The sequence below is a fragment of the Anguilla rostrata genome, chromosome 17, assembly GCF_018555375.3.
Source record: "Anguilla rostrata isolate EN2019 chromosome 17, ASM1855537v3, whole genome shotgun sequence".
In the NCBI taxonomy this organism is placed as follows: domain Eukaryota; kingdom Metazoa; phylum Chordata; class Actinopteri; order Anguilliformes; family Anguillidae; genus Anguilla; species Anguilla rostrata.
In genome coordinates, this window is record NC_057949.1 from 19,762,929 (window position 1) to 19,783,983 (window position 21,055).

The window sequence follows — 21,055 nt, forward strand, 5'->3', positions numbered from 1 at the left end:
TTGGCTCCGCTATAGCTCAACGTTGTCATAACATCACAAAAAGAAACTTTCATATTACATTTATTCTTCTCAAAAATACTTTAATTGGACTATATAATGTAATTCATTAGGAAAATTATATCAGTACAGTTCATTCAAGTATGTATCCTAATACCATGATGAGCATGTTCCTGAAAAAAATAAAACAAGGTTTTCAGGTAAATTACTGGTTTATGATCATATCGAATATAAATGCAGCTAAAGAGTCAGCAGTTATGAAAAAATAATAAACTGTTGTCAACATGAAACTTTTCCTTTTTCTTCCTCATTTTGATTTTATTGCATGCATTTATTAACTTGTATTATATATCTTGGGTCATGTGTCTCACAATGACTAATTGTATAAAACAGCTGATTTAATGAAGCCCTCTATGGAATAATCTAATCAGGATGGACTTTGCTTTAGAATGGATAAGGAGGGAGAGGAACACAAAGACCCTTGTAGAAGTACCCACACTGGCATCCTAAATACACCACAGAACAATTTTCCTACCAAATGCAGAAAATGCCAAACACCTTATTGTTTTGGTGTCTTCTGCAGTCATCATTCTGTCTGTATTTTATAGGCAAGTTTCCTCTTGGTTTCCAGGGATACCAAGTATGGTTTATGGATAATTATTACACACATACCATATAAAAATCATGCCTTCCTCCACTTTGACATGAATTTTCCCCAGATTTACCCCAACGATACAGTATTTTACAATAGGTTTTATCATTTGACCTTTAACCAAGTTAAAAACAAATTTATCGCTGTCTTATATAATAAACTCTGTTAAAATAAACAAAGAAAACCCGCTTGTCAACATTTGTGACTAGAGTCCATGAATCTCACTCAGTTGCCTGGGCTTTGTTCAGTTAGTGGCAAGCGATGTTCAGGGTGCGCAACATTCTGCTTTTTCACACTATCCTGAATGAGGCTGCATGTGGACCAATGGCTTGGGTCGTGGGCGTGGCTTCATATGGGCGTGGTGTAGTTGGTGGGAAAGAGGCCGATCCTGCCCCTCAGCCTTCCCTTCCACCATGACGAGTCTGAGTTGTCCATGACTTCGATCACCTCCCCGGCGCTGAAGCCCAGCTCGTCGCTTTCTTCTGCGGTGAAGTCGTACAGCGCTCTTACGTGCATGGCTGGCCTCTGTAAGATGTATTCACACACACACACGCACACGCACACGCACACACACACACACACACACATACGTGCACACACACACACACACATATGCATGCACGCACACAAGGACATGCACGCACATAGAGAAATATGCACAGGCATGCACACGTGCACATGCGCATGCACATGCAGAGAAGTTTACATACATGCGTGCACACACACACACGCCACACACACATACGCACGCACACACACACACACACACACACACATACAGAAAGACAAGTTCAATTTCATCATCCCACCATGACATTCTGATATGTTAATTTCAAGTGATGTCACCCATCGTAAGCCCAGTACTGTACTACGCCCTCATTCTCCATCTCAGGTCTGAAAGAGACTTTTGCATCAGGCACACCTTACAGACCCTGATTAGCACTAATCAAGCAAAATCAACTATTCATTCTGACCAGGTGATTGGCCAAGTGTGATCTCACCCTCAACCAAGCCCAAATTGAGCCCTGTACACTGTAATGCTTATATTTTACTAGATTATCTGAGTAGTCTCAATTTAAATAATGGACCAAGTCATTATAACTCAAACTCTTTTACTCTAACTTAAAGACTACAGAACAGTTGAACGATTGATTTATTTTCAAGGCAATCTTAATCTTTTCAAGGCAATCTCTTTCCTCAAATCATTTTCATAAATATCCCAATCAAATGGTGACCATGTTAGACTGTCTTATGGAGTCTGCATGAGTCAGAGATTCTGGTCCACAATTTGGGATTGCACAGGACCTTTTTTTTGAGGGGGGATGGCTGACACTCATCGTGTACCTGTGGGAATGGCATGTTGTCAGACGGCCGGCGTAGGGGAGGGGCAAATGAGGCAGGACTGGGCATTCCCATGGTCCCTGAGGTGTAAGCTCTGTCCTCCAGACTGCCTCTCTTATACTGAGGAAGAAAAGACAGGAACTAGGAGTCGATTCTCTCCTATGTTAAGAGTAAAGCTGAGCCAGGTGCTCACCTTGAAATGTAACCTTTATTGACAAAATTACTGGATGAAGAAAACCATGGGGAAAACATACAGAAACTCTTAAGTAGTGATTTGTCTCCAAAAAACAAAGCCACACATTAGAGGTATTGAGGTGAAAACTGGTGACGCAGAAAAGCGCTGTATTTTGGCATGAAATCATTTTCTTAAGCTTACCCATGGATTCACTGTAAAACCGTCAAGCCATTTTACAAAAAGTGTCAAAAAGTACTATTTGATAAAATACGATAAATATTAAATAAATAAATAAATAAATAAATAAATAAATAAATAAATACACATTGTGGATAAATCTGCCACTATATTAGATGAGTTTTTCCTCATTAAATGGCTTGGTGGTTTTGAGTGAATCGCGGGGATTCCACATTTATTAGTATTCACTGGAGCTTTAATGCGAGGAAATTCGATGGAAGGGTTCATATATTTGAAACTGGGGTTACCTGTGCAGTCGGGGGAATATCTGAGGCCCTGCGTTGGGCTGCGGGGTTTTGGGAACCCCCAAACCCTCCACTGGAGGAACTCCTCTCCTCAGGGAGACTTCCTCTCTTTCCCTGTGAAGAACAGGTGCCGTGTTGAACCTCACTATAGCATCAGGCCTGTAATACCAGTCACTGGATTGACAGGAGATATGTACATTTTCTCTTCCACATTAATCCTTATAGTATTACTCTTTTTTTTCTTTCATTATTTTATTCTTATTTTTTATTGAATGTAAATAACACGGTGCTACTGTGGAAAGTACTATACAAATCAGGATTATAATGATGCTGGTGAAGATGGACTGCAGTGTAGTGTAATGGTTAGGGAGCTGGTCTTGCAGCTCAGAGGCTGTGTAGGTGTGATGCCCAGGTGGGGTACTGCTGTTGTACTCCTGAGCAAGGTGCTTGACCTGAATAGCTTCAGGAAACATGCAGCTGTATAAGTAGATTGTATGTAAAAGAATGTAAGCTGTGTATGTTGGTCCGGATAAGTGTGTGTGCTAAATGCCTAGAAACATGAGGTATGCATATAAAAATTGATTGTGACTAGTTATAAAGGCTGCCTGCAAGCATGTGGTTATACTTACTCGTGGTACCTGCTCAACTTGTAAAAAAAAGCAGGGTAGCTGTACTAGAGAGGAATGACTGTTTCCTTTGCATGGAAGAAGCAGATTGCTGGTAACCTGCTCTGACCGGGAATTCTTTTTGGAATGTGGATAAGACTTCCCCCCCCCCCCCAAAGTGTTGTACCGGCGGGGGCAGAGCTGCAGGCATAGACATGGGCGGGGCCTTAAAATCCCGGCTTCCATCCTGCAGGAAGATCTGTCTCTGCCGGGAGATGGAGGTGGTCTTGTAGAACTCCACCAGCTTGTTGAGGGAGGTGAACTTCTCCGTCCACAGGAAGTAGTGGCCGCTGTGATCCGTCATCACTTTGAAGTGCTGCACATCATACTCGTGCCTGAGGAGGGAGGGATTAGCCAAGGTAAGCTCACTGGTGAGCGCTGTCATACAGACAAAGGTTCTCATATCCTTCATCAGTTATTAGAGAGAGAAAGAGAGGGAGAGCGAGAGAGAAAGATAAAGAAAGAGTGCAAAATTTTTTTAGGAATGTTTCTTTACAGACTTAAATGTTCGTATGTTTGTCCTACGATGACTCCATTACATTTCTCACCGCTTACAGTTCTAGTGTGGTGCCCCCCCCCCCTCCTGGTGGATGTAGACATAGCACTGTATATGTTTTTGTAAATTAGTGAGCAATCAAAAATTAGTCATCAAACGGTTGAGGCTGATTCACAGAATCATTAACTAGTAATTAGATTATGAGCGTTCATGAAGCAAAGAAAGGAACTAGCATATACTGTCAGGAACCAGTGCTTTAAAGCAGTCACTGTGCTTTGCACTGGAGAATGAATGACACAGTTAATCATGGCTACTCCAATTATAGAATTCTTGAAAGGTCAGTCTCCCTTCACAATTCACTCGAAATTCAAAACGAAAGAGACTCTCCAAGGTATTAATCATCTAAGTGACTCAATTGCTGGTATTATTCCACCTGGACAAACGATTAAAGGTAGAACACACTAATAACTTGAGACAGAAATTTTTGTGTGTGAGTAATCTCAGTTTTACCCTGAGTCAGAGGCTGTTGTGGACAAATTGGGATTGCAGAGAGCCTTTCTCAATGCAAAGATCATGGTTGCCTGGACTACGTTTGACACATGCAGTACCTAGACTGGCCACTGGGAGGAGTGCTTGGTGAGAGGATGCAACCGCTGTTCACTCTCAACCCAAGTCTGATGGAGCTGAACAGCTGAAACCGATGGATGATTTATGAGGTGAGGTGGGTTCACTTAAATTGCGCCGTTGGACCACGCCGAAAAGGAGAGTTGTAGGTTGTGAAATATTAATGCGACTAAGTGCTTCGCATTTGAATAAGCAGGCCTGCATGTAGGCTGGTTCTGCTTAGCTGGACCGCCCTGGCAGTGGGACACGGCTTTCTGTGACGCGCTGCTGCGTTGTGGCAGAACAGTGTTGCTGCCAAGCCTGCAGTTTGGAGGACGGCCGTGTTTTTTACACAGATCTGGCCAGTCCTCCGTGCGGCTCGACTGAGATTGCAGCAGTACGGAGGCAGGGACAGACTAACTATTACAGGCTGAATACATAAGAAGTTGTGGGTGTTGTTTGCCATTATCCACATAATAGCTGCTCTTATTAACCTATTTGAATGTACTTATGCCCTTTGTTTTTAAGTTGCTCTTGACACCATGAGTGCCTACTGAATGAATATAATGTGAAGTACATGTCATGTGTATCAGCACTGATGGACAGATACAATCTAGGAGAGCCAAACTGAAAGTTGTATAAGCCACCAACCGGCTAGCGTTTCTTTGATGAGAGGAAAACCGTGTGCAGCCTCTTTCTGTGCAAATAGTGGCTGTAGTTATCTTTACCTCTAGGAAAATGACCAGCTCCCCAGCACTGGACCAAGCCTGAGGGGTTTTCATGACATAGTCAGTGTGTGGAATAGCGTGTGTCAGGTCGCGTCGTAGAGGCAGAAACTCTGGGGATTTTCAAGACCAGGCTTGATACATGTGTTAGATACCATCTAGTCTGTAGGTAATCAGAGCACTGGGTACAATTTAGTCAGGAAAATGGGGTGCATTGTTGGGCTGAATGGCCTTTTCTCGTCATTATGCTATGCTGTGCTACGAGCTGAAGGCTGTCATAGTTTTGTCCAGCTGTCTGAATGCTAACAGCAGTGCGCAAGGCGGCTGGGGCGCGCCTCTTTGTGGGGAACCGTGTGCTGTGCCATTGCAATCGGTCCCTTGGGGGCCCGGGGCCCACACAGACCTGACGGAGATGGAGAAATCCCCCGGGGAGCTCTGGCTTCCGCGGATCAGGAAGGCCCCCAGCTCACAGGGCATCAGCATGTCCTCTGCTGAGCTCCGGCTGGCATTCTCCTTGAACCAGCTGCACAGAGGGAGACCCAGTCAGCACACACACGTAAATATAAACACTCACACACTCACACACATACACACACACACACTCACACACACACACACACACTCAAACATATAAACGCACACACTCTCTCACACACACACACACACACTCTCAAACATATAAACACACACTCTCTCTCTCTCACACACACACACACACACTCTCAAACATATAAACACATACTCTCTCTCACACACACACACACACTCACACATGTAAATATAAACACTCACATACACTCTCAAACATATAAACACACACACACACACACATACACGAATATAAACACACTTACACACACGTAAATATAGACACACACTCACACCAACATGCATATAAACACTCACACACACAAACAAATATAAACACACTCTCACACACAAACATGCACACACATACACTCAAACATATATATATAAACACACACTCAAATGTAAATATAAACAAACTCACTCACACCAACATAAATATTCACACACACACAAACAAATATAAACACACATACACTCTCAAACATATATATACAGTAAACACACACACACACACACACACTCGCATACATTCGGACTATAAGACCATGAGTCTCACCTGGGAATGAATCTGTCAACATAGTTGGTGGGAACAAAGCCTTCGTGTCCATGAAACTCTGCCTTGTGCCAGTTATCCTCGGTGCTTAAGATCTGAGGAGTTTAGAGAGGGATTTAAGAGAGGTGAACAGAGTTGTCATGTTCTCACTCTCCTTCGGAGAAAATGAAGGACGAACGCATGTACAAAAAGCAGCACTCACTTTAGCAAGCGTGACGAAAATGTGCACTAATCTTTTACATCAGCCGCAAATGTCACAGGGTGATGGTGGTATGCTCGGGCAACGCAGCAGATCAGAATGAATACACGTGTTTGAACTTAAACCTGCTCTGCTCTGCCACTGTGACAGGCGTGTTTTGGTAAAAGGCTGAGTTTAGGACGTGTTTTGGGAAGGGCTAACGATGGCTAAGCCACGTTGAACCCCCGATGGTCGTTACCTTCAGAATATCCCCCTTTCGAAAACTGAGCTCTTCCTCGGCAGTGGCCATGAAATCATATTTTCCAACGGCTTCCATGGCCAACAGGGAGAGATGCACTGAGCAAGAATACTGAGAATGGGGGTGAGAGAAAGAAGGGGGGGGGGTACAAGAGAGGGGCAGGGAGATAGGTAAATTGATATAAAGGAAGTACCACAAGAAGAAGAGAGAAGGGGGGGTTGGGGGGGACAGTGTTTATCGCATGCTTACTGGTTAAAATGTGTACTCGTTTTTCTACGCTGCTACTTGTGTGTTAAGCTTTAGCAAAATATGTAGTAGTCTGCAGGAATTTACTATTATCTGAAAGGTTAAAGTATTTCAAATTTCACCCAGGTCTGGAGATCGACTGTGAGAGTGTCTATATACAAAAGTATTACTTCTCATTGTGTGTGTGTATGTGTACGTGTGTGTGTTTGGAATAATACTTTGTTAGCACAGTTATCTGATAGTTTTGGCTGTAGTTCTGTCCTGCTAGCTCAGACTGGAGTTACTTTAATGTACTGTGCAATAGAGGGTATGCATTGACGTCACTTTCCCACTCGGGACTGAGTGGCAAACATGCTGCGACATGGCTGCCTTTAGTAGAGGAAACTGCAAAACCGGGAGTAAAACAAACGATTATCTGCTTAAATTAAAGGCGGTTGGACTCAACAGCGATCCTTACAACTTACCAAAGAACCAGTGGTCCATGGACATTCAACAAGAAATCTTTTTACAGACTGCCGAAAGCTAAAGAAAAGAGAAGAAAATGCATCGCAGCAATTCGCAGAAACAACTCAAATCCAGGCACCGAAACGTGGATTTGCGGTTGTTATTTTGTGTCAGGTATGTTGGATTTTTGGGTAAAATCATATCTTAGTGTTAGCTAGCCAAGCATATAAATTATCTAACCATCATCCCTTTGTTTGTAGAACACAAGGCTCGTCATCATAGATTTTTTAATAAATGCTAACAAAAACTTTACAGTTACACAGAATATAAATGAAAGATGCTAAATATTTAATTGATGAGTAGTCAATACAGTACATAACTTAAGGTATGATTTTACCCAAAAATCCAACATACCTGACACAAAATGACAACTGCAAATCCACGTTTCAGTGCCTGGATTCCAGTTGTTTCTGCGAATTGCAGCGATCCATTTGCTTCTCTTTTCTTTAGCTTTCCGCAGTCTGTAAAAAGATGGCTCCGATTGCTTGTTGAATCTATTTGTACAGTCAATCGCACAACAGCTCTTTCCCATTTTAGATGTTTTTTGTGTTTTCGTGGAATTCAAGCTGAACGCTAACGCTGCCACTCAGTGGGTGTAACCGCAGTGACTTCCACTTACTGTGATGTCATGTGCATACCCTCTATAGCCCTTTTTCTCCACGTGGGTCTGCAGGGGTGGTGGAGGTTGGTTAATGGTGGTTAATAACGTGCAGACAAATAAAGGCAGATTCTCTTTCAGCAACAGCAGAGCAGTACAGTCAATGTGTGCCGGGCCTCAGATGTAATGGAAGAAGGCGTGAGTAAATGTTTGATCGCGCCATGGATTTCTACATCGCTTGTGGTAAATCAATCGCTCCGGTTGCTTTGCCGTGCTCCCTGAACCAGGACGATGTTATGACTGTTAAAAATGTTTCCCCTGTAGGAAAGAGAGGCACGTTCGCACCCCCGTCCACACCCCGGCCCCACCCCTCGCCCATCCAGGAATGTGTTCTCCCCTTTCTTCACACCTCACCTCGGGTCAGAAACCTGGGGACAGTCCACCGGCCGTTAAAGACTCCCACAGTTCACTGCTCCACCTATGGAATATCAGATGATGTGGTGAGCTGTAGTAATGAGAGCCATCGCAGCAGAGGTGTCCAACTCCAGTTCTGGGGGGGGGTCACAGCATCTTCAGGTACTTGTTGCTTCCATTCAATGTGTAGCAGTTAAAGTCTTAAGAACCAGATGTGTGGATTCTTTAGCCAATCAATTACTTAAATGAATAACTAAAGAGCTGAAACACACTAAAACCCAGAAGACACTGCAACCCTTCAGGATTGGGAGTGTGACACACTTGCCGTACAGGAAAACAATATCACCTGGGCAATCTGTAGGAATCGTGAATCAGGAGCCATTTCAGATTCCTGTTTCTGTAGCCTATTTAATCTCTTTATTTGCATTGCTGTTTTTACATTTGTAGTTCACATCCTCACTGCCCTGTCTTAATTTCCACTCAACTCCACCTCCCCCCCCCCCCTTGCCCTTTTTGTCATAGAAAGCACCCTTTAGCAAATACAGGGCAAAGGCTTTGGACCCCAGCTTCACCCCTACTCCTCATTTCCACCTCTTAGCATAATGCCCGGGGTGGTGGGGGTGGGGGGGTGATGGGGGGGCTCTGGAAAGTTCCGAGGAGGATAACCGTAACTTGGGGCCTCCGAATTACGAGCGAGTGGAAGAGAGAGAGCGGTCTGTTTCCCACCCTTTCATTCGCAGAGCGGAAATGGCACAGACTGGCCGGTAATTACAGGCACATTCACATTAGAGTGACTGGGAGGATGATTCCGATTAAATGCCTCTAATAAGGCATGTTGATAAAATTGAATTACGCGCACAGAAACTGCCCTCGCTGTATTAGTTGTTTTGGGTTGTTTTATTTTCTTCAGTGTGTTCCCGAGGTACTGGGATGCTCCCTCTCCAGATGTCTGTGCCTGTCTTTCACTTCCTGTATTTTTTAGGAAAGCACGAACACACTGGACCCTTTCATTTTCTAAACGAGGGAACGGGGCACGCCATCGTTGCCCTTCTATCTATCCCAGGTAACCGTTTAACCTCATCAAACGTACTGGTTTACATATTAGAACCATGGGGGGGGGGGGGGAAGTGACATCTCTCTTGCATTCAAGATCACATTTACCAACACAGACCTCCGTAAAAGTACCTGCCACAAAGCAAAAATCAAGAGAGAGAACATTTGTGTCCTAAAAGAATTTGGACACCGTTTAATTAAACAGCTGGGCATGTGACAGTCTGGTGAGACACATGGTGCAGTGTGTAGGGTGGCTGACCCCCAAGCCATACACAACCCCCCCTCCCCACGATTCGAGCTTGACCAAGACACCTTCTGACCTATGATCCCTTCTCTCTCTCTTACTGCTTTACTACCATCTGAATAAAGCAAAAAAAATCAAAATAAATACAAAAGAAGAGTGCACTGTCTGTTCTCCTTAAAAAATATGTCTATGCCTTAGTACAGCATACTTTCACCATACTGTTCAGTTTGATTGTTCTCTCGTACGTTCTTACAGAAGCAAAGTTGTGAATTGTTTAAGTTGTGCTGTTTCATCATTTAACCTTAAGGTTCTAGAACTCCATTGCTTTCAATTACCAGTTGGATTGTTACATCTGCATTAGAATGTTCAGTTAAGAACATTCTAATCACATGTTTTTGTGATCTTACGTCTTAAAGGGTTAATAAGTAGCATTATGTGTCATGGCTGAGAGAAATGATTTGATGTGAAATATGTGGTTTCAGCTTGAAAAGTTAAAACTTAAAAGGCTTAGGCTGCCCTAAGATATAAACTGGGTCACAATCTGGCACAAACAACTCTCTTCAGTGGGTGCTATGTACTCTTGCTCCAACCTTAGAGAGTGCTTTGAGAGTCATCTGGTCTCCCCCACCTCTGCGGTCCAGCCCCTCTTTCGTCATTGCCTCCACCCTGCCCATATCTGTCGCCACCTGCTGTTCCCCATCACCGCCACCCGGCCCCACCCATCATCTGAGCCACATCATAAACCTTATAAAACTGACTGACATGTTGGTCACCAGTCGGCACCCTGAGCCGACCAGAGGAGGATTAGTTTCCCCCTTGAGCCTGGTTCTTTCCAAGGTTTCTTCCCATCTGCCACAGGGAGTTTTTCCTTACCACTGTTGCCTTAGGCTTGCTCCTGTGGGGGTTTAGGCCAGGGTTGTCTGTAAAGCGTATTGTGACAACTGCTGTAAAATACGCAATACAGATAAAATTTGATTGATTGATACCACCAATGCTGTACTGAGCTGGTACAGCCATGGATTCATCTTACTAGGGCAGGGAGGCGAAGGATCTGAACCTAATTCAGTTATCTCTAACTGTCCTGTGGTCAATGAGACATTAAGCAGTGACACAGGGCCAAGATTCCTACAGACCAGAGGGAAATGTGACGCTCAGCTATGGATCCCCCCCCCTATCCTGCAGGAAGCGCATGCCATTTCCATGGTGACCAGGTGGATGCTGTATGGTTCAGGGGAGCCCCTCAGCACCCCCCCCCCCCACCAATATTCCTACTGTATGAATGAGGCCCATTTCAAAATCACAGCAGTGTGTGAGGCCCATTTCAAAATCACAGCAGTGTGTGAGGCCCATTTCAAAATCACAGCAGTGTGTGAGGCCCATTTCAAAATCATAGCAGTGTGTGAGGCCCATTTCAAAATCATAGCAGTGTGTGAGGCCCATTTCAGAAATTGTTCTGAAAGCCATCGCAGTGAGGCAGGGATTGCTCTGTAACTGATGTGAATTCACTTTCCTGGTGGCACTCATATGATTGTAACTTTGACTGTCTCAAGCCAAGTGGTGTTTGCTTACCATGTGAAATGCACTTTTCTGTTGTTGCTTTGGCTAAATGCGTCTGCTAAATGACTGAACTGTACACTGTTCAGCTCCAGGCCATTCACTGACCACATACCACATTTCCTGCATGCATTTTCTTGCTCCACCCAAAGCATGCTTCAGTGACAGCACATTGCTAAGGAAGGATCTTAGCATCACTGAGCACCTTAATTTAGAAAGAGGACCTACCACCCGCATTATCTTATTTTAATAACACAAAAATAAACAGTGGCCTGTGTGTCTTCAAAAAAAAAAGAACAATAAATAAGTTATTTTAATAATAAAATATAAAGCCAAATTATACTTTTGAAAGCTTCATTGCATATACTACAATAATATTGCTGCAGTTGGCTAGGCCGTTTTCATGTTTGCCAAACCAAACTTCATTTTTATCGCCGTAATTCTGAGTTGACTGTTGCCCACAATGACCTCTGGATTTGCGAGTGATCAGAAAACAATGCCGCTGGATTTCCTCAGAACAGATTGATTTAGTGTCTGGTGCTTTCTGTATTTTGTTTCTATACCAATTGTACCTTTCTTGGTAAGTTTTATGTCTAAAACAGTTAATCTAGATCTCTGATCTACATTATTTTAACAGAAAAATCTGCTGTCTTTGGGGATGGCTGGCTAACATTGAATGACTGGATGTATACTAAACTATATAAATCTGAGTAAAGTGGTGACTTTGCAATGATCGTATTATGACTATGAAAAGTATCCAAAGCTACAGTCATCATTACATTTCAGGTATTTAGCAGATGCTCTTATTCAGAGTGACTTCACACAACTATTTACACAGCATTTACATTGAATCCATTTGTATAGCTGGATATATGCTGAAGTAATGCAGGTCACGCACCTTGCTCAAGGGTACAATGGCAGCGTCCCACCTGGGAATTGAACCGGTGACCTTTAGGTTACAAGACTAGCTCCTTACCCATTATACTACCACCCCATCATCTGCTTGCGGCCCAAAGTTTAAGAGGAAGTAGATAGAGAACAGAAGTAAAGTCTGATGGTTGTGATTCCTCACTGAACATTTTGATTTGAAAGTTCAAACAGCAGCAAAGTTTACAGTTAAATGGCTGAAGCAGCAATCTGTCCCATACTTCTGCAGCAAAGTTGCCATGTTTTGCAACAGGTTGAACTTTATTGCTAATCATAATATTTGATTCCATTTATATCGTATCTTCGCAATGCCAAGACCCATTACAGTTTATAACTTTAACTGCTAGATTCTAACTGAGAAAAAATATTTATATGTTAGCTTATTATTGCGATGGCACAAACTGTAATTTCACTCAGTATTACCTGTCTGGCTGTATGGGCTGTGGATGGCTGGCATGAAATGAAGCGGAGGGAGAAGTGTAGCCGTGATGTTGCAGGGAGAAACGCAGACAGATATTGTTCTGCCGGAGAAACCAGTTACCAATGATGTGCTTTTTTCTCTTCGTTTGATATTCAAATATTCTACAGCTCCCAAGAATGAATATTCAAATAATTAACCATAACTCTTTCCCGCGAGCTCGGTACAGAATTTCAGTTGTCTGTGCGCAAATAAATTGACTCCCTGCCTCAATCACCCAGCCATTCAGGCATGGATATCAATGTGAACTAATTATCTGTTAATTTATTCTCCATTGTCTCTTTCTTCTTTGTGAATGGAGATGAGAGGGAATCAACCAGATATTTTAGTTGCTTTTAAAAAAATGATTAACAAGCTTTCAGGCTGACTTGGCCCTTCTGACAAGCTTAAAATACGGTCCCACAGGCTTGTATTTTGCAGTTGAAGACAAAATGAATTGACTACTGTCTTGTTGAAAAACGTAATCCCTTCACCTCAGTTACAGCTTCCAGAGAAAAATGTGTTACATCCTTGTCTGCTGTAATCGTCACAGTTTTCATCTTTCATAATTCATACCTTTCCCTTTCACTATAGCCAAAAACACTGGTGAATACAGGTTTCTTGCAGGGAAAAAAGATTGCTAAACATTGGTGAGGTGTCCATTAATCTTGTTTCTGTTATCAGTACATATTTTAATACTGTGTCATGCATTCATGGTCCAGTTGCAGACAACATACCTGCACCGTGTGTGTTTGTTTTGTAATTGAGTTTAAGAAGCCATTCCAACATCAGCTATTCAAACTTTAAGAAGTATACTGCACTCGTTCTAATAAATCCCTGCACCCTTTGCTTGCGCACATGTGATTTTTCCAGTAATTGGGGTGCTGTAGACCTTAATGGGAACCCTAAGCAGGGAGTCTTTCCCTGTATCTCTCCTCATACACATTCAAGTTGTGGTGTCCCTCCATTTAGACTGGCCGCCCCATCTGTCAAGGGTTAAACCACTTTCATGAAAGCCAATCTCCTTGCACCTGCTGTTTCATCAAGTGAAACCCATTTCAAAATGGGCTGTCACAGAGATTTAAGAGAACGATGTTCCAGTCAAATTATATTCTTATGCTATCTTAACTGAAACGTGCAATAGCATGAATTAAAAAATGACTTTATGGCCTCTCTCTAACCACAAAAACCTTTGACAAACAGCCGGGTGGACGCAGGCTTGTGTTGTCTTTGGCAGAAATGCCCACACAGCAACCAATAACTCAACCATCAGTCGGCTCTGATGTCTGGAAGAGCTATTGGCGGTGAATTAAGCGCGCACGGGGTGGACAGGGTGTTGGAGGAACTTTGTTTGCTCAGTACACTGAATAGATGCACGGCGTAGCCTACTACGACATGTGCACCGGCGAGGAGGAAATAAGAATTCTTCTCAAATCGCACTGTTGACTAAATATACTGGAACCAAGCAATTTCACGTTTATTGTCTGAAAGCGTTCACAAATATAGACAATAGAGTTTACTTTGCAGTTGTAATCACAAGTGCAATAAATGGTTTTCAGGAAAATGTATAGTTAAAAAATTAGTAAAACACAGGGTACTTATGAAAACCATAAATGGCCAGATTTATATCTTTTAAAACGACGTTTCGACAAACTCGAGCTATACCCACAAATTGAGCAGCATCACTGGTCACTTGACAGTTTAACCTATAATAGGACGTTCTGGAAAATTCTACATAGGTAAAGGTAAAATAGACACAAACAAGCACATAGCTTAATCTCGTATGGATTAATTCTTCTGCAATCCTTTTTATGGTCTCCGCCCCCGGTTGACAAACACTAGTTACATTTAAAATGGCCTAAATATTGCACCGAATAGCAAGATGTGAACCATTAGAATGGGACGAAAAATCGTCAATCTATAATGAGACAAAACAGCAAATAGCACTTACTTATGTTTTCCACATAAAGAACCACAAGGAAACGATACTTCCAGGGTTAGGATTCTCCAGAAACTGTCGAAGACAAACGTACAAAGCAGAAGATGAAATACTGTATATAGTTACTCTGGCCGTAAAAATAAAACGCGGACAATTTACCGACCTATACATCAAATTAAAAGAAATCTAAAAGCGATTACTTTCGCTTCGGCAGTTTCACATCCGAATAGCTGCGTCCGCGGCTGTCATAAATAGTTGAGCAACAAAATTGAGAATACCGCCCTCCCACCCCCGTTAACTCCAGCTACCACTTCCCTAGGCAGCGTCCTGTAAATGAATAGTAAACTCGGGAACGTGTGATTTAAAGTGGCAACTGAATGCCATCACTTAAAAAAAAAGCACAGTCTTGGGTCTTATCGACGTTTTTTGAACTTAGTAGGCCTCTATTTTTAACTGAAGTGGTAATATGTCACCCGTGTGCGTGTGTTCGTTTGGGCGTGTGGGGCTGTAATAATTCCAGTTTTCCCATTCAGATTGAGTTTTGTTTTGTTTTTGCTTCAAAAAAATGTCTTGCTGCATTCCCGTGTGTAAAGTCCATGGGCATCATCTGGAACTTGGCCAGATGTCTAGCATTTTTTTGCATGTCACGTGTCCTTTGGGACCTACTGAGGGAAAGAAATTTGCGTATACTACGGTATGTAGATGCTCTTAACCACCCTAATAAACAGGCATGGTAGTTTGTTCGTGTTTAAACATGATGATAGAAAAGTGACATTTAGGCTGAAATTAGAGTGTAAAGGATACTGGTGAATATACGGCAGTATGCTCGCTCACCAACCATTGTGTGCTGTACATTTCTCGATGCATACGGAACAGTATGCTGAAGATTATATGTTACATATATGCAGGAAATCTAAAGTGCAGGCCTAATAATACGACATGAATATTTAATCAGGGGTTGTATGAGGGACACCAGCTGGACTGGTTGCAGTACATATGACATTTTTCTTATATCAAGACTAATAAAATAGAAATATTTTTTCAATAATTCTATTCCTGCTTTTGTTCTTTTGAGTTTCAGGCTGGTGGCGTTTTGGGGCGTGAGTGCACAAAAAACACCCCCTACTGTAAGTTCCTGGCATAAAAAATTTACATCATTCACAGCTAATAGTTGGACAACTGAAATCATGTACATTATCAAAATTAAAACCAAAAGCTGATCTCTGAACTTCTGAAGATCTGAAGGGAGTATACCCAGACGCTAATTGTCTTTTTAATTAAAAAGTGGAACATTAGTGTTTGATTATATAAAAATATTGTTTACATGACTGTTCTGTTATTGTTCAGTTAAATTTATCTTATTTCCCATGGTGGAAATTCTTAGAGGGAAGACAAACAATTCCAGGCATATATGCGAGAGTAGCATAAGCTATCGCGCACGTTGCATGTGAAGCGTGCTACAGGAAGTCAGGACATTACAGAGAACGACAGTGTGGGACTCTGTGGTTTCAGTCTGTTTATCGCGCTCTAAATTCCCTTCCCCTTCTACTATCTCCTAGTTCCACACCACATTCAAAATGTGTGTTTCAGGGCAAAAAATGCATGGGTGAAGAATGCCTTTACCTACTTTTGGGGGAGCAGGGACATGCCAAATTTTTCAGTGCCTGAGGATGATACTGATGGGCCAATGGCGTGTCGGTTAATACAGCTATTTTGCATTCATTTGCTGTGTTTAGACTGATATTGTGGAAAGATTAACCATATTAAAACTGTGGGGAAGGAGTGAAAAAATTCTCAATGGGAGAGCTGTCTAGGATAATACTGATTTTGCACTTTTTGTAGGATTCAATCTCAGTCTTAGTCATTAACACATTGAGTTGTGTGCATTTCTTTAAAAAAAAAATCATAATAATAATAATAAAATAATAATAAAATGGTATGTTGTCATTTCGCAAACATGATGCAGAGCTGCCTAAGACATACAATAAAATAATACAATGAAAAAAAAATACTGATAGTCATAGTGAATGCAATTGTCTGATCACTAATATTATTCCCTGTGGTAATCATCTAAATTTGAAAATAGAAAATGAGAATTGTCATTGTTTCCATCAGAATAGAATCCCCAGCTAAAACATGAAATTTTAAGTTCATTGGTGAATATTCCAGTTTGTGTGCCATTAGATTTTTAGATGGTGTTACAAAGAGATAATTTCCCAAACGGGCTTGGAACATTTTTATTGTTTCATGCAAGAAAAAAAAAAAAACCAAACAACAAACCTATTGTAACATCCCCTAATGGTCATAGTTTCATCATGAAAAATGTGATGAAGGATGCGCGTCAGTATTATTTCTAGAGTGTTCTAAATGTGAGCACTGATATGTTGCGAGAGCTGCATTATAAATGTGACAGGGGTAAAAAAAATAACACCACTGGCATTCCTCCAACACCTGTAGTGAAATAGCAGTGGATTGGTAACTGTTTTTTGTAACCAGAAGATCACAGGTTTGAGTCTCCAGGAGTCTAAATGCCTAGATTGCAAAAGTAAATACCCAGACCTTTAAGCTCCCAATACAATTAGCTCTCATGGACAAGGGTAATTGCTAATATAACAGGCGACACCAATGTGCCTGATTGCACTTCTCAGATATTGCCATACAAAGATGCTATAATTTCATTTATTTGGGAGATTGAAAAAACATAAAGTAGTTAAAAAAAATTTTTTGGAAGTAAAATTATTCAAATTATCTCACATCAAGCTCACATTTGTACTGTAGATCAAACTTAAGGGTGAAAGGTGAGTGAGTGTATGTCGTCAGTCATAGTAGTCTCTGGTGTTGCAGACTTGTCAACCCATTTCCTCTGTGAAACAGTGTAGCCAGACTTGAGGGGACGCAAACCCTGTTGCCTGCAGCACATTTCAAGGAGGGAACACCATTGGTGAAGGAAAATGTCTGAAACGGCAACCTTCCTGTTGTGCCACCGCCTGTCAGTCAGAGCTTCCTCAAACTCCACCTCTGCAATAACGATCTGGGAGGCGAAATAAAGAACTAAGAGACAGAGAGTTCCTGTGTATCTCCCTGTTTGAATTCATACCCAGAAACCAAAGTGTGCTAGGTAATGATATGGCTTATTTCTGTGGACCGGGTTGTAATCATTTAACCACATTTTTTGATGTGTAAAATATTAACCAGTTTGCCATCGTGAACCATGGTCAGCACTGAAATAATACTTCTTCTCCAGTCCCAGAAATTACACAATAAACTGGACAGAAATTACATATTACCAAACAAAAAAGGGAAGTTACTTTGGTTACTGATTTGTAAAATGCAAGATTGTGTTATCACACTGGCAACAGAGTTTAAACAAACATTAAATCTTCCCCCCCCTCCCTGCCTTGGCCTGAGAGACAAAGGGACCTTCCAGAACCTTCCACATGCTGTCATGCTGTTACATGACCTTATGTCAGTGCAATTTAAGAATTCATTCTTGTAGGAAGGCAAAAAAAGACTAGCTTGCAACCTATTAAGAACATGTAGGTATTACATATTAAAGTGAGCAGTGAATTGCAGTAGCATCAGACTCTTACTTGTATGAACACAAGTCCCTCAATCACTAAGTGTTAGTCTGAGTTCCATAACTTCGACTAGCTGCCTAAGAGATGATAATTACTATGTTCTACTGCAGCATTTACCTTGGCATACTAAGCAGTTCATATGTATGTGTGCATGTGTGTGCGTGCGTGCGTGCATTTTACTTCGACAAAAAAATCCCTTGAATATCATACTAGACTCAAATGGAAGTGGTCCATATGGTTGGTATGCCAGTTCGCTTTATTATTAGACTTCTTTTACACCCTTTGCCATCCCTTATAGGTGTTCACAGCAATAAATGTGTGCTATTGAACAGCTCTGTTGTTTCATTACACTCATTTTTTATTAAAAAACTGCACTTCCGAGCTTCAGATGAAGAGCAGTTGAGAGCGAGAGGTCGAGTGCGTCCAGGGCTTTGAAGATCAGGGTCGAGCGGAGTCGAGCGATACTTTAATACCACATTTGACGACATTCATCTGCTTGCTGTTTCCCTGCCTTAAAAACAATTCGCAATACAAAAAAAAAAAAATGAAAAAAAAAACTCCCCGAAAAAATAGAAAATAGAAAATAGAAAATAGAAAATAGAAAATAGAAAATAGAAAATAGAAATAGAAAATAGAAAATAGAAAATAGAAAATAGAAAATAGAAAATAGAAAATAGAAAATAGAAATAGAAAATAGGCACATCTGCGCAACAATGGCGAGTCTGGTTTGTAAGACCTCATGGCTGCTGGAAGGAAGGAGCCCCCAGGTCTGGTAACCATGTGTACATGTGAGGCGATAGTATCTGTGGTCCCTGGAAGGTGACAGAGCAGAGAGGGGGCCATCATCGCACGTGTGCGGTCTGCCGTAGCCCCTCTCCACTTCACACCATGGTCTAAAATTGGAGATATCAAAGCTAAGAGGACGATGGCACTGGTGAAATGTTAACATCTGCTTCACACATTTAAAAAGCATGCACGCGCATCGTTCTAAATGTGTGATGTGTAATGTTCTTGCAGTGCTGACACCAACTATGCAATTATCTAAGTGCCAAAAAGCTTTAAATGATATCATGTATCATATATACGTTACAAATTCGTATCATGTCTGACCTTGAGCACTTTGGCTAAGCAGTATTGCCTGTGTCTTATCTATGATAAAATCTCTCCAAGAAAGCACACCTGGTGTTTGACGGTAGCCCATGGACAGCCCTCCATCTTGCTTTACCACAACTTCCGGCAAAATCTACATCAAAAAGGTGAACTTCTCAGCGAGGAGGGTTCCTTCGTCATTGACGTAGTCAGAAGCCAAAGTAGTCTCACCTATTTTCTTTAGATTTTTTAAAAATCATTTTATTTATATTTAAGTGTAGACATATTTCTAAATCATTTGTGTTTGTGTAAGTATTTATGTATGCACGCACAGTATAAAACACATGCTGCATACATGCATACTTGAGTTTGATGTTTGTGTGTGGGTCACAGTGTCACCTTCAATTTTTCAGCGTATCTTTATATTCTTAAATTAGATAATTTCATTTAAACAGGGATGAGCTGAAAGCCAAATGAAGGCCAAATTAGTTTCTTATGAATGGAAAATGGATAGTCAGTGATTTTGTATTCTTTAAGCGACGATGCTATGAATTGTTCTTTGTGGGAGCGAGTAACACAGTTTTAAAATAAGTAAATGAATGTCTATTTTTTGGTGCATGGTGCTGATGGCTCACATCTGCACCTGAAGTAGGAGCTTGCAGGCTTCCGCCCTGACAAACCACACAGCTGCTTTCTGCGTACTGTGAGAGAGATAAAGAGAGGGGTGGGGGTGGGGGGAGCTGCTGGTGGTTTAGAGTTTACTCAGAGTATTCTGTATGAGAACTGCGACTATTGATTTCGTGTTACTTAAGTTTTTTAGGGATGAAAATGTGTGTGTTGCACTGTACGTCGTATTATGTTAGCGCTACTAGCCTTGGAGGTGTGCATTTTTGGCATTGTATCGTGCTTGCTGCCTTAGCCCTTGTAGCTGTACTGCTGATTGAATATGAGAAAGCCGCAGAGAGGGAGGGATTACAACATGCTCAGCTAAAAGCGATTGAGACTGTGTGACATTTTGTAAAAAATCTTTTATGAAAAATTAATCTCTTCTCCTAAATGATGTATGTCTTTCCAATACTCAATCCTTGACAACTTGTCATCCTTTCAATTGAGCAATCCATTTAATTTCATATGATTCAAAATACTGAAATTCTTTTTTTCTGTTTAACATTATGGGAGAAAACCTGGAAGGCCAGGCCATGTAATAGGATCTGAGACACACTGTGAAGTCATAGTTATTCATCTACTGAGCCGGCATCCCTTTGATTCATCGTTGAAAGTTAAACACAGCTCACTAGGAAAAGTATAAGTGTATATGAGGTGGCAGAATCCAAAGGTATTTGTCAAACTAACTGTAATTAGTTTATAATCCCACCAATAGGAATCCAGTCAGGCTCAGAGGAAAAAGAAAAATGCAGGCAACATGTCAAAAAAAATTATACGTCCTGTCCTGTCCTTAGGTTGACAACGAAAAGGGTTTATTTTAACCAATGTACTTGGTGTGCTCAAGCATTTTGAAAGCTTGCAAAGGCAATGGAGGCAATAATAGCCATTATGTGTCAAGTGGCTGTTTGCACAGAATGGCATAATATTAAAATGAGTATAATTTGAGCGCTGTGGAGTGGCTTTATTTAACTGACTGGTGTTCCATTCCCACTACTGTTTGGTGACATTAGAGCAGTGGACTGGAAAAAATCTTGACTGAGAATTTCCAAATGACAAAATAATTGGTACA

General features: G+C 41.5%; 1 protein-coding gene across 5 annotated transcripts; it reads right to left on the reverse strand.

The window, feature by feature from the left end:
- Positions 1–59: 59 nt before the first annotated feature.
- On the reverse strand, positions 60–14,982 carry LOC135243087 (growth factor receptor-bound protein 2-like). Of its 5 annotated transcripts, XM_064314605.1 has the most exons (10): positions 14,854–14,981; positions 14,666–14,728; positions 8,480–8,543; positions 6,718–6,828; positions 6,284–6,375; positions 5,540–5,659; positions 3,440–3,647; positions 2,651–2,761; positions 1,994–2,110; positions 60–1,174 (listed from the first exon to the last, which is right to left on the reverse strand). In XM_064314605.1, the coding sequence occupies exons 4-10, from the start codon at positions 6,793–6,795 to the stop codon at positions 998–1,000; spliced, it is 903 nt and encodes a 300-aa protein (XP_064170675.1). In that variant the 5' UTR covers positions 6,796–6,828; positions 8,480–8,543; positions 14,666–14,728; positions 14,854–14,981; the 3' UTR covers positions 60–997. The 5 variants fall into 5 exon arrangements, with proteins under 5 accessions (XP_064170675.1, XP_064170678.1, XP_064170674.1 ...); XM_064314608.1 differs by lacking the exon at positions 8,480–8,543 and having other exon boundaries at positions 14,854–14,982; XM_064314604.1 differs by having other exon boundaries at positions 14,666–14,920.
- Positions 14,983–21,055: the final 6,073 nt, after the last annotated feature.